The sequence below is a fragment of the Rhyacophila brunnea genome, unplaced genomic scaffold (assembly GCF_057557595.1).
Source record: "Rhyacophila brunnea isolate RB1 unplaced genomic scaffold, BYU_Rbru_1.0 scaffold_2, whole genome shotgun sequence".
Lineage (NCBI taxonomy): Eukaryota > Metazoa > Arthropoda > Insecta > Trichoptera > Rhyacophilidae > Rhyacophila > Rhyacophila brunnea.
The window spans coordinates 23254984-23270408 of record NW_028232859.1 but is presented as its reverse complement, the minus strand read 5'-3'; the positions used below and the strand labels follow the sequence as shown (position 1 = coordinate 23270408).

The 15425-nt window shown below is 36.8% G+C and overlaps 1 protein-coding gene across 1 annotated transcript in view; it reads left to right on the top strand.

Moving 5' to 3' along the window:
* Window positions 1–716: 716 nt before the first annotated feature.
* The window catches only part of nkd (NKD inhibitor of WNT signaling pathway naked cuticle), an 83715-nt gene continuing 69006 nt past the window's right edge, over window positions 717–15425 (top strand). Inside the window, exon 1 of the mRNA XM_085946458.1 lies at window positions 717–2117. Coding sequence (XP_085802584.1) covers window positions 1994–2117 — 124 coding nt within the window. The 5' untranslated portion in view covers window positions 717–1993. The remainder of the gene's footprint in view (window positions 2118–15425) is intronic.

Sequence of the window (15425 nt, the reverse complement as noted above, 5' to 3'; positions counted from 1 at the left end):
GAGGTACAGCAATATTCTTATAAGAAGGAACACTGTGAGTGAATCGCCACCTCATTTTATAAATCTTACATATTGTAATTATTATTAAACTTTACCGATGTTATGTGATTGTTTGGAGAAGCCCATGGAATCATTCTGTAAAATCTCGGAGAACCCATCACCAGTGGCGAAGGGTGACTTTTGGAAAGAGGTAGGCTGTGGAGACAGCACACTTGTCAGATATACTTACGGTAGAATAAGAAGATAATCCGATATTACTACTAACTGATAAATATGACACAAAAATTAAGCAATGAATTTGAATTAAGTATGTATTTTTCTAAACATTGATAAACGTAACATACGCTCAATACCCGTACTATTAACAACTATGTAACAAAAATACTTTATACAGTCATCAAATGTTTAAAATAACTATAAAGGATAATAAGGCTTCAAAATTATATAAATAAATTATCTACAACGTTTAAGGAGTGTCCAGGATCATGGTTTGAAAATACAATAAAAACTCAATTTTGACCTTCGACGAGCATGTCCCCCCATAAGCAACATTATTTATACAAGTCCAGCAAAAAAAAATTTCACGTTTACAAATAAAAATACATTTTGAAGAATAAAACTGATAAAATTTAAAAGTGTCTTTACGTGGTGCCACTGCAAGGTTAGTGTCGGCTGACGGGGCGCAGTCTTCCATCTTTTCCTTCGCTTTTCGCTTCAGTCTTCAGCCGAGCGCGACGAGCGGTGGCTGTATGTCAATCAATTCACATATCTCGATATAAACACGCGCGTCATTTCATTTAAAACATTTACCCAAACTTATTTGGGTCAACGTTTAAAATACCAGAATCAAACAGTGATAATTCTCATCTCCAACCGGTGATCTATCGTATTTTTAGTTTTTACGTGACGTTTATTTCCCGCCTTGTATGTTTGTGTTTACGTTTGACGTAGTAAATTGTGCTGTCATAGTATACCTATTCATAATATTGTTGTTTTACAGCTTTCACGAAACTCTCCAAACGTCTGTGCTGTCAATGAAACATCAAATACGAAGAGAATATTTTTGACAGGTGTGAACTTGTGGTTAATAGTTGGAGTTAATTCAATTTAATGAAATTTAAATAAGTTATTTTGGAAAATTAAATTCCGTTTGTGTTTTTCTTTTAAGTACGGTGCTGTGCCTTTTTGTTTAAGAAGTAATCTGTGTGTCACAGGAAGCCACAAGGTTTCCGAAGAGATATTACACTGTATCTCTCCATCGACGGGAAAGAAACACGGCTCGACGAGTGCCCGCTCACGAGAGCGTTTTGGCGGCATCGCTTTTGAAATAAGAAGTGCGAGAGATAGAGGGAGTCGACGATAGGAAAAGCCATCTCTTTCTCTCCCCGGTTGCCACATCCCGCTACAAACCAATACCCAAAACTGGCATTCTTTTATGAAACCCATGTATCGCCCATTTAACTTTCTGCGACTGGAATAAAAATATACGTATGAAAATACGCTTACATGGTAAATAGTATTACAGCCACGGGTATCTCGTAAAGAAAAGATATGCAGTAAAAACCTTATCGAGTATTGTCGATTTTTTTCCACTGAAATCTAGGCATACACGTTGTCGGTAGGTCCACAAAGAAGTCTGTGTGTAAACTACATGAAAAGAGGCCCCCACTGCGAAGGTTGAAAACGGTCACTTCAATAAGCAACAACGGACGGTTTCGTGGAATCAGATTTAACCAGAGTCCGCAGCAAACAAAGTCGACCAAAGAGACACTAACAAGAATAGCTCCCACTGATTGATGCTGGTTAGCACCTGCGTAGAATAACTTTCAAACTACACATTTCAACTTTCCGTGGGCTTGCGAATCGTATTATTATTTATATCTGGGAGTTTAAGGATTTAACTACAAGTCAACGGATACTCGGTCAGACCTGTCAGGGTCACATTGACGTGTGTGTGTGATGGTATTATCCTGGTGATTGCGCAAGTTGGCGCATGACGTGGTACGAGATCTTGGAGTCGCCGCTGCCCGCCGCCAGCAGCCAGGAGCCGGCGATGGCCGCACACATTGTGCGCTGGTGGCGGACCAAGTTCCGCAATGGATATAAACAATTTTCAGGTGAGAACATTGCCGATCGACTCTGTATCTTCTGCTTTAGACATCGTAGCTGCTCCATACTATGTTTATTATCTTACATAATATTATCTAGGTACACCCACAGATTTTTAGCTTCATTCATCAGTTGCATGATATCACCAGACACGGACTGTAGATAAACGACTATTTTAACAATATTTTCAATGGTCACACGCTCACGGACGATTGTTCACTATTCTATCATTCTGGATTTCGATTTCTGACATGGATGAGTGTCATCGTGAATTTTCCAGCACGTTTTCCCATTCATCAGTTGCATGATATCACCAGACACGGACTGTAGATAAACGACTATTTTAACAATATTTTCAATGGTCACACGCTCACGGACGATTGTTCACTATTCTATCATTCTGGATTTCGATTTCTGACATGGATGAGTGTCATCGTGAATTTTCCAGCACGTTTTCCCAAATGAAGGAATGTCAGAGAGATTTCTAGAAGGAAATATGGGAAAGCCAAACAATACCTAAACTCTAAAGGCTACTGGTAATCTCAACATTCTAAATCTATGAACATCCATTTTCATACACATTCGAGCCCTTTTGACTTTTTGTATAATGTCACAGTCCGTTTTTACTCAATATGTAACCGAAAATAATATGAAGTTGTCATATTATAAATCGCGAATTGCGATAGGTCAGGTTTTCCGTATTCACAGCGTCATTATTTTTCATGTAGGATACAAGAGATGATAAAAAAATCAAACGCAATTTTATTAAAAACTGCTTCAGCAAATATGATGAGAACGTTTTTGTTTAATCTTGGATTATGGATGCTAACCATATTTTGTTTGCCGTTGGTGTCATACCTGTTTAATACATACCATATTTTAAAATCAGTAAACAATCAAAGTACCTACCTATTTGTACTTTTTTTTATTCAATGTTTTCATAACAATATTATCAATGAAAACGTAAGACACGTAGGTAACGTAAGATATTTTGATTTAGTTGTGTACGATTTTTGAAAACTAAGAATTTTATTTTATCATAATGATTATTCATTCATTGAAGTATAATCGTTATCTTTGCGAAATGGCGCATGATTGTGGAAATACGCAGAATTTCAATTTGATTAGCAGTGTTCAGTGTAATGATCTAAATGCCTTAGTATCATAAATCTCGATAACCGCTAAATTTCCAAGGATTTAATGTCGTCTTGGGCGCCACTTCAAAGATATCGCTAAGTGCTTTTTTATTGTTTTTTTTATTCAGTCTAGTGTTGATTTTGTATCAAACAGGAGTGTGTCAACTTTTGCATTTGTGGCATTACAAAATCATGCTTCAGTAAACATCGTACACGAGGAGACGTACACCACAAAAATACTAATCAATCAGTAATCACAATCAGAGACCAGCCATCATAATGAATTAACAACATCTCGTTATTATTGTAGGTATGTGCTAGCCACATCGTTCGATATTACTAATATTCTAATATGTATGTATTGTAAATACTTACCTACGTATTTTTGCAATCGTGCCGTGATTACATAAACTAAGGGTACATCTCAGATTCGGGGTTGCCATATTATGCATAAAGGAATTCCTTATTGATAAATTATGTAGTTTTTCCATAAATTTACATTATGGTTGTATTTTTTTAACTGCGTAATCTTAATCCTTTAACGCCCAGTGGAATTCGAAATGGAACTGTCAACGCAACAGTGGCGCCACAGATCTCGTAAATCGAATGGAAACGAAGAACATCAAACGTTGCGTAACTTATCAGCGCCGGTTAATGTAAATATTGTATTGTTTGATTTGTATCTTTGTGTGCAATTTAAATGAGTTTTACAATGCCGCTGGTGGCTGAATGCTAATGGATGGCAAGACCATTGAGTCTGCATTTCAAGCACCCAAATTTTCGTTTACTTCCGCAATCCATTCAACAGTGAGATAACTACCTACCTACAACGAAGCTTTTGTTTTAATGTTCTATATTCTATAAGCATTATTGTTTCTTTTAATCTATGATTATTGCATTTGTAAATTGAACACTTATAATGTGTGGTTTATTATGGTTATTATTGTTATTATCGGATTATTATAATTCTCAACGTTTTTGGTGTGGGTCAGGCCCATCAAGGAGGTGGTTTTCGGGTCCGGACTCCCGCCCTCCTCATTCGGGAACGAAAATAAATATTTTGAAATATTGCTTCTTCTTTGACATCTAGATAACCCGGATGATTTGGCCGTTGAAAATAGCCTTCTCAACGGGTTGTTCTCTCTTGGTATTCTACGAAACCCAGGGCATGTGTCATTGTAACTCCCATCCGAGGCATCCAATGTTTGCTTTAATGTTCTGTTCTGTTCTGACACAGCAAGTGCGGACTTTACAAATTGACACTAATGATCTTAATATGTATGACTCGATAACCACTTGTAGATGCGACATGTTGCAATGACTCGTGGGTATAGCTACTAAAAATCGGAGTGTATGGGTATGGGGAATGTACCCGGAAATGCGACGAGAAACTATAAGTAGTAGGCGGGGTAAATGCGGTAGTCAGTGGTCCCTGCTAGATTGTGTTAACCCCGCCCCCTCCCGCAACCTTAAAAAATAAATTATAAGTACCTAAGTTAGAAGATATTTTTTTCGAAATGGATCCCCCAAACTACTTATCTTTTCAAATTATTTTTTTCACTGGCCCTGGGTCATTAATATTATTAATCGTATGGTTTGTCTGTCTGTACTAGGCTTTATTATTGATTCGCCTGCATTGTCTTATCATTATCACAGTGGGAAAACCATATGTCCAGCGTCCGTATGTTTTTGTTTACCTAATTATGTCCAATATAAAAATAGTACCACGCCGCCGTATGAAAATGTTGCCAGCGCTCTTTTTGTCCGCTATTAAATCATTAATTATATTTTTGGTCGTTAACCCAAGACGAAAAAAACCGAAGAGCGAGCAGCAGGTGCTGATGCAAAGTAGCGTAGTGGTAGTCAGTCACAACCGCAAGAAAAAGAAAGAGTTGAGTCTCCTCTCTCGCGGACGTTTCGGGCATTTTGTTTTGCTCACAAACATCAAAGAGTTGTCCTCCAAGCCGCGCAGACGTTTTCAGCTGGCAAGCGTGACCGAAAACCATGGGCCGAACTAATTGCGTCGTCATTTTTTCACGAGAAGAGATTCATGTATCAGAAAGATTCCGAAGTCGATGTACTTATAAAATTATTATTACATATTCTAAATCTCATCCTCTTATTCATGAAATTATAAGATTTGTAATTATCTTAACCCATAGCTTACGGGCCGCACAAATTTGTGTTTTTGCTAATTACTTTTCAAATGCAAATTAACACGTTAATTACAAAATTAATTAAAAGGGCCCGCTCGTAAGCATCGTGTTAATGAAGAGTCGTTCGTATACAACTATAATGCAGAACCATACTTGCACGCGAAGTCTTCAAGATACGCGCTTATCTATAATGCCGGGTCCACACTAGCAATCTCGTTGGATTTTACGATAATTATTATAATTATCGTAAAATTTCTTAAGCAATTATGATAATTGTCGTAAAAATTAATGAGGTTGCCAGCAACTTGTTGCCAGTGTGGACACGGCATAAGAAGCCAATATCGGCAACTTAGATTGCGTCGCCTACAGTATCCATACATAATAATACGTAATTATAGCACATAAGTGGCAGTGGCCCGGAACGAAATCATTTAAAATACGCCAAGTCGAGCTAAATTATCAACTTTGGATGGTGATTATTGCCAAATAACTATATGACAATGGCGAAGGTTTGGAACGCTTTTTTTCCTCAATATTATGTTATCTTACACGCATTAGTTAATTCTCATGCCAATAAAGACAACTAAATATGTCGCTGTTATTTTGAATGTGAAAACAATATTGCGAAACTGTGAACTTGACGTAAAGATGTGAGGGAAGCGATTAGTCAGAATAATTCCTAAGTGATTATGGGAAAATGTATCAAACTTTAGCATCACGTCGTATCGATTGTTTGTCTATCGATAATCGTTGTAGATGTTGAAAATTTTTCGGTATCTACGTAGGTATTCGTCGAAATATAAATCAAGTGTTTTAGAAAAAGTGTATAGGATAGGAGACTGATGGTTCATTTACTTATATCAGACATGTCCAACGCGTCGATTGCGGGATGGATTTTGGTGGATCACACCACAAATACCCACAAATTCATTAATAATTTGTGTTAGTTATATGACGGATTGTTTGGAACACAATCTGACAATATTTGTTTAAATATTAATGAAGCAACAAAGCAAAGTCATAGTGAATGATAAGTAAATTAATGTCACTGGTGCAATCAAAAAATGAATAATTATTGTGAATCTACTTTTTTGGTAGACAGTGAGTGATGATAACGATAATAAACTTATCGTCTGATATTTTTTGTTTACAAAAAAGGACGATTTATAATATAAATAATAATTAGATATTTGTTACGTCACGTATCACAGCACAGCGTCTGTTATTTATTTTTTTATTAATTTGGTAGACATGACATTGTTGACATGTTCAGTTGAGATATAAAAATGAAATTACTCCTAAGAATAGCGTTTTATATCACTTTCAGACATCAAAATAAGGTACATAATATTCTCAAATTCTTCTCCGATGGAAAATATTGCGTCACAATAATTTTCTAACTAATTTTAATGTGACGCCACGCCAGGCCAGATTGAGACCATATTTTTCTGTGCTCGAATATTGGTTGTAAAATCGGTGTCATCTAAAAATAAAACTATTGTGTACTGACTACTGAAGAAAATTATAAATACTTTCACGACTAACATTGTATAGTTCCATCAATTAAAAAAAATAATACTCGAAAAACTCTGGGGAGTCTACGATAATTCGTCACCACCGACTGGATGACGTCGTAACTTACAAATAGATGAAAATCTTCGCGCATTTCATTAATCTGTGCGGCGCCCAGATATTCATCGTCCACTGTAATGATTATCCCGTCGTCGTAGCACTGTTCTTAATTCATACCAAGGCCCACTATATTCAGGCCGCGGCACGAACCTGTGAATTTCAATCGTAGTGGTAGTTATTGGCACGAACCTGTGAATTTCAATCGTAGTGGTAGTTATTGCTTATACCTACTTCGAAAATGAAATAATATGGTAAAATTTTCAGACTTATTGGAAAAAATATTAAATATGTAATCGAACATGGTCCAGATTCCGCATTGCATTCGAATTTAAGCAATAACTAATGCTACCGTCTGTATTCGCCATTTAGTGATGAGGATGAGACCTGACTATAAACGGCCTTGCCAATTATTTTATCTCACGATACAAGCTTATTAACCAGGGATGTCATCTAAGAATAAAAAGAAAACTTTCTTCGCATAGGTACGTCATGACTCAAGAGTGTGTTTAATAATCAAAATCCTATCCTTTTCGTCGACAATATTGAAAAAGTACACACGCACATGGTTGAAATTGCATGTAAAAATCCAAGGTTTGTGAAGTCACTAGGTACCTACCAGCGTTCATTACAATAAACAACTTTTGTAGTTTATGAATGCCATGCTTGTTTCGGGGAAAAATTCTAATGGTGTATTTTTGTTTGAGTTGTGACTTTGTGTTATGTGACCGCTCATTTAAAAATACTATTCTCTGCTATAACGAGTAACGCTTATTACGAGCAAATTCAGTCGTTCCCATCTTCCTCGTAATAACCAAGTTCGACTGTATTTAAAAATAAAAGTGATTGATGTAATCCTTGAAGGTTCGAACAAGATTTTAAATTTCGCACAATTTTGTCAAATCCGGTCGGCGTTTGCACCATCGTAGAGTTGGATTGAGCTTCGCGTGCAGCTGCGAGTGGGGAGCGTGTGTAGAGGTATGGGATGGCAGCGGACGTCGAGAATACCGCCTCCGAGGGCTGAAAAGCCGCCGCGAAAAGAAAAGCGGAAGCTAGCAGTCATTTAGAGAGCGTCGCGACGGAAATACACTGTCAGCGCCACAACGCCGGCGCTCCAGGTGTATTTTAGTAATACGAAGAGCCACACAGAGCATGGGTAAAAGAAAATAATGCAAATGCATATTTTCAGTGACAGGAAAATACGATATTTCACATAAGGCAACTGTCTAGCTCAGGGGGTCGGCCAACTTCAGACGGAACATTCAAGTATGGGTAGTAAAATTATTTAAATTTTTTTTACACGTTACACATGAACTTTTCTCGAAAATAGTGTGAATGATCACACCGTATTAAAGTCATTCAGATTCACCTACATTTATATTTTTTTTCGTCGTCACCATCCGTGAAAAGTTTTCCTCTTAACAAATTCCTGGCACATTATAAAGATTGTATCCAAGACTAAGTAAATACAGAACTTGGTTTTCATATTTTTCCTATTCTTCACCTATTTATTCTGTAATGTTACTGACAGAATACATACTGGTAAACTGAAAGTTGGCAATATACGACTTTATTTCTAAGAACGTCTCTATGAGCGCACCGAAAAAATCAAACCTCATTGGTGTCACCATATACCCTTGCGCCTATATCGATGTAGCTTTTAGCGACCACATTGCAGCCTCGCCCATACAGACTACAATGTCGAACCCTACTCATCGACTATCATAGCTTTTCGTGGCGGAGCACACTGTAATAACCCGTGCGATGCGTGCATGGCGCAGGCGGCCTAAACGGTACGCCTCTTTTACGCTTCTCGCCACATGCGCGCGTCGCAAGGCCACTCGCAGTGTGCTTTGTCGCTAACGGGAGTTTGTATGTAGGACGTAGCTACTCGCTCACTCACCAATACCAACATCCTTCAATACATTTTATAGAGTAGTTATATTTATTTTTGGCGTATGATTTTCATCACTCTCTGAATGTTGTGACGAGTGACCTGGAATCAATCGGATCCGTTTTCATGTTTCCATCTTTTCAATCCCTTTAATGCTAGAAATTTAATATAGCTAATTGTAGTGCCATAATTCATTGATTACTATTATATTTAACGTAGATAATCGTTGATTTTGTGCAGCTTATCGTGACTTTTAATGCCGTTTTCTAGTATGGCTTTAATTGAAAATGATAATATTTACGCGACGTAAATATTTGTCCTGCCTTCCCACATGTTCGAGCTTATCTGCCTTCATCGGTGACGGGGGATCGTTTCGATTGTCGTGGATATAAATAAGATAAGACCCGTTGATAGAAAATCTCACCTGAGCGAGTATTGGAATGTGTACGCGCGCCTACACGTGCTTTCATTTACGCTATTTTGTAAATATCACGCCTACATTGAATTTACCTCAGCAAAAATGGTAGGTATGTATTGCCAATGCAGTAGGTACCTGGTATATACACTCATGAATGGTGAATCATGAATGGGCGATATCTGCAAATGTATGTTGCTCCGTATTATTAAATGTCACTCATTACCTAAAGTGTTAGTTATATTACGTTATATTAATTCTAATATTAATATAATAGACCGAGGGTACTTGATGGAATTTGAATTTATATTAATTTGTTACATTATTATAGTAAGTGTATAAGTCATTGTCGGTTCATATTTTTTCCCGATTGTTTTCTGTAGATAAAACTGTCAGTTAGATAGTAACAAACCGCCCTTGACTCCGGAGGAATATGAAGAGTGGGGGAATGTTTTCGGTGGGGGGTTGCCTTAGGATGAACACTGTTTTGGTGATTATTATTATGTTCGATTACACAGATCGTATGATGGGAAAAGTATTTAGTGAAGAACGCGTCTTGGTTCGACAGCAAAGTCGGAATTGAATTCAAAACACTATTCAAAGTTCAAATGAGGGTGAATGGACTCTGTGAATGTGTCGTAAGCTTTAATTTATATTCCTATGTTTTTTTAAACCGTGTCACATCCTAATGCCGGGTCCACACTGGCAACATGTCGCGCGACAACCTCGTTAAATTTTACGATAATTATCATACTTATCGTAAAATTTAACGAGGTTGTCGCGCGACATGTTGCCAGTGTGGACCCGGCATAAGAAGATCATGTGAGGTTACACAGAGTGGAGTTTGTATTTCAGATTTTTGTTTATACGAAAAATGGATATTTCCCACTTGCTCAACATATTGGGTCCATACTCTGGGTTTGAACCAGGAACCCACAACGTTATATGCCGACAGGTATCATGGGCCATTGCACTACTCACTGCGGTAATGAAAATAATTAAATTATGCACCTCCTTAATTTGTATTAGGGTTGCCACAAGACTCACAAAAGCTTCTTTATTCGCCTCAATACTTAATTAGAATGATACCTACTTAAACATCATTACCTACGCAGGCACGTTCTTATTCCAATAAAATATGTAATTACACTTAAGTACATAATTCTGATATGTGCGCGTGATTTCTTATGAAATATTGTACCATTGCAAGGAAATAATTTGTATATTTTTAATTTGTTTACATATTATATAGATGAAATATCATATTAAGATATCTGATCGCTATTTAGATAGTAAACGATACAGTGATGTATGTAGATATATATTAGCTACATGCATACCTATATAATAGGTTATTCACACGTTCTTGCATGGTCATAAACAGTACTCACTGTGCATAAGTAATTAATTATTGTAATATTACTAGCACCATCTCCCTAACGTCATGGATTATTAAATTTATTGAAATACTTAAGTACTTATGGTTTCTTAAAAATTAATAAAAATAACAAACACGTAAGTGTTCAGTTATAAGATTTTTAGAACATGACTGGTTTCGTCCTGGCAGACACTCCGTAATTCCGTTCTGTCGACTCCGGTATTGGATTATTATTATTATAATATTATATGAATGTGGTAAACGTATAACTGACAATCTTATGACTATTTGCTTTGTAGCAACAGAAATTTACCAGTTGACTTAGTATATCATAGAAATGCATATTAGCAACTTTAATAGGCCCACCAGCCTCTACCATGTTATGCCACAATAATAATATGGTCTGCATGTGACAATTTTTATCAAAGAAAATTAATCATCAGAGTTAAATAATCCAACTAAACCCAGCCCAACACCGCGACGGATTCTTCAAGATGTTTTTGTTTGGCAAACACTTGAGTGCTTATGATTTGAGAAATCAATTACCCACACTAGGCTTGCGGAAAATTCGTCTGATATCAAACGATCACTTTAGGTTGATATCTTTGGTATTATGACAATTCGAATGAACTGGTCTCTATCGTATTGATAAGTAAGCACTTATATACCTATTTGTATGCGATAGATATGCACGATGTTAGCTTTACGGAAATTGACAGTGCAGACCAATGACACGAAAATGTAAACGCTGCAGAAGAGATGCTTTATTTGTGAGAAGCAAAAAAATAATTCAAATAAAATAGATACATATAAACAGTGGATATTGTGAGCTGTTGTGAAGAATTTTCCTGCCATTGTCTCCATTTTTAATATGGACGTGCCCATGATTACGCCTGCCTGCCCTTGAAATCTTTATTGGGAGGGAAGCATAGCAGATTTCCGCATGGTAACAATAATCGAAAATGATTTTGTGATGTATAAATGGTCCATTGGCGATATTGATAACGTAATGGAAAGGCGTGCATGGTGCATGATGGTGCTTCCATGGCTATGCCAGACGGTCTCGGTTTTTCCGTGAATACAATACACACCTAGGAAATCGACAAATCTTAATATTATGTATTTGTCAAAATGTAGCGAAATTGAATCAATGACTAGAATTGCTTCCAAAATTGTGCGATTACCATTCTGATATTTGCTGTATTGTGTTGTTAATGTTACTATATTGAAACTCAATATTGTCATCATAGAGACAACGCACATTTATTTGAAAATGCAACGCAAAGCCACCATGCCCATTTATTACACTAACTTAATCTGTAGGCTTTTTCAATATTGTTAGGCAAATGTATACTCATTATTGTTGACAAGATTAATTATTCTATTGTTACGTTCTGTCAATGTGGTAACCCTGTTGAGTCATCTGTCTCTTTCGTCAAACAGGCATGCCCACAGTGTTGATCGCTGGGTGGATTTTCGTCGATCGAACTGTAGGAAATTGAGTTCTGAAAATGTACCACGCGTTTAAATTCAGTTTTAATAATATAATACGATTTAATTAAGATTTTGCGGCGGAAGTATTAACCCTTCTTATTTATATTTCTTTAACCATCTTACACCAAAGCTTTTTACCAGGAAACCCGTGTCACGTCGTCATAATATCACTTGAATCATATTGCTTCACTCACGACCTGCCCCGGGAGTGATAAAAGAGAATATGTGGATCCCCGCGTTTTAATCTGAGACAGAGTTTCCCATTACTGTCACGCAGTAGACTGTATATTAGAAGATTAGTTTGATGACAAATATAATGAGTGCCCTAAAAAGACCAAAGTCTATCATTTTCACGAAGAATGGGAAATTTAGTGTTTTTTGTGTTTGATTTGAAACTCCTCAATTTCCTCAGTCGCCGAATAGGTAGGTATAATACGTTTATCTAAGGCGTAAAACCCACTTAACGCAGCAAGTGGGGCTCTCGCGCAAAATTTCACAAGTGGCGCGTAAATCATCAAAAATACAACGTAATCAAATACGCCAGCGCACACTGGATTTGACGACGCATTATGCGCGCCCGCCCCATGAGTCATCGTTTTTTGGCTTCTCGGCGATACGAATGAACGAAAATACAACGTAGTCCATTCATTGAACGCGCGAGCAAAATCACGCTCTGGAAGCGTCGTCGATCGACGGGCGAGAAGCCATTATTTAATAACAGAGAACTCATTGTTTAATTTTATTGCGTGTCCGATATTTCGCTGGTAGAATAATGTCATCGTGAATATTAATTACAAGCCCCGAAATAATATAATATTTTTATTGCTTTGTTATGAGAGACGCTGATAATAATTATTTTGTGCTTCTTGGGCCCCTTATTACATAGGTGAAGGATAATGCGCGGGTGGGAGGGGGCCTACTCAGTAGTGAGCGCATCGAGCGCTTTTTTGGTGGGCTTTATGCCTAAGGCTTCGACCACATAGACAGGTTCTTCGCTAGTGCTGAGCTAGGTGCTATGCTTGTCTATTAAAAACTACTGCCACATTGCACGCTACGTGCTTAGGTATAAATTCATTTGACATAAATGGGAGCGCTCAAGTCAACAACGATATGTCACTCTCAAAACTAACCAGAAAGCTATTTCTCACAGAGAATTTAAGTTTAAAATTTCGAGAGTCTCAAATTCGAATTTGTTGGGTGCATAATGTCAATTCATCCCATGCGTCATTATTCATAACCTCAAAATATACGGTGTTTGACGTTTGTCATACTGAAGAAACATCCGCCATCTTGCAAAATCCATAGATAATGGCAAAATCACTAGGCGACACAATAAAAATAACCAACATGCATGATAGTATAGTGTGCGTCCTGTCGATAGGATATTGTCACCTAGCACGTAGCCACCAAGCAAGGCACCTGCCTATGTGGCCTTAGTCTAAGTTTAATAATGATAACAGGAAGACTGGTAAATCGCTGCCAGGTTTAATTTTGAATAGTAAGAAAGACAACAGCATATTTAAAATTTGGACATGCCTAGTCTATTCAAGGAATCAAGAGTGATTTCGCTAAAATTAAAATGTAATTAATTGCTTGGCCTCTACCAGAAAATGTTAATATTACATTGCGCACTAATAATAATTATTGTATGTCCATTATTCATTGGCTCTCATAAAAAAATATGAATGTCTGTCTGTATCACTGTAAGCTTTGATGTTTTCCCGCCGTCGATTTTTCGTACTGCGGCGGCTTCTTTGAACGCGTTTGATAATCGCGATGTCAACAGCTTGCCATCAATCTATTTGTCGAGTGGCTTGTCTGTCACTTTGTTCTTTTCCTGGCCGCCAGGTCGAAACTCGTTATGTATCTACCTATTCTATTCACATTATCAGTGACCAGTTATCGAGAACCAGTAGATGTCGTGCATAATTGCGATCAGGGTACATGTGACGGGACTGATAACGCTGAAATAGTTATTTTGTATATGAGCGTTTTAGCTTAGAATCCAAATACATCACGGAGGGAACACAAATAATATGAAATGGGCTGTTTTCTGGCTGAGGCTGTACGACGTTTTCTACTCTCGAATTTTTAGAAATACGGGATAAATTTAAGCACGTGTTAAAGTATATGTTCTTTTCAGTAGTCACGTAGGTAACCGCTCATTCAATATTAGTAATATTAGAGATACTCGGCGCGCTTTGTGTTTATTGCGTTTTAGGGCATGACCATCATAAAGAATTCAACCAGCCATAAACTCAAAATATTACTGTAAGTATATCTATTAAATACAATTCTAAATAAACAAGTTTTAATAGCATGTTTTCATTTAAGTAAATACCTATTGAATTTGACATTGCTAATTTGAACGAATTTGACATTGTACCTACAACTAATTCAACCATACGTAGGTACTAAAAATCTGGAATAGCAAATCCTGTCTTGGCCCTCCTATTACTTTATTCATTTTATCTGTACTGCCTTACTAAGCACAGAGGCCGTAACTGACGTATTTAGGTATTTTCATGTTTTTAGATATTTGGATTCTGCAGAGTTTTTGTATAAGATCGGTGAATAAATCCAAGCCGTAACTGCTATAGTTACGGAGAAATCAAGGGTTTTAATAGCCGTATCTACGGAGTTTGAGAAATAAACTCGATAAATACTAAGCGATTTGGTTGTAACTATCATTTACTAAGGCATATTAGCCGTATCTGACATATATATGGCTAATATCAATACATAATAATAATAATAATAATAACATAAATCAAATTTTCAAGGTATGTAAACAAATCTTAAACCAAAATTAACTATTATAGGCAAATAAAATAAATAAAAAGTTCCCCAGTATTAGCAGGAAAAGTAAAATAATATGAAAGCTCAGATCTCCCACTTGCCTAAAATGCAGATACGGCCTCTGTGCTTAGTACGGCAGTGTATTAGACATAAGTAAATGGTTCACCACAACTGAAATATTTATCCCTGTGTAAACTATTAGCAAATAATGTGGTTTTATGCTGCAAAGTGCAGCTGATAACGATGACATGACTTTGATTAATGATTCGATGAATTATATCGAAGTGAATCCACTTAATCCTATAAATTAACATTAAATATAACGTCCTCATTTATTAGGTAGCTAATTCATTTATTTTTAAATCGTAGTAAAATCGCGATGTATTGTGTGACCATACCACACCACAATGGATTC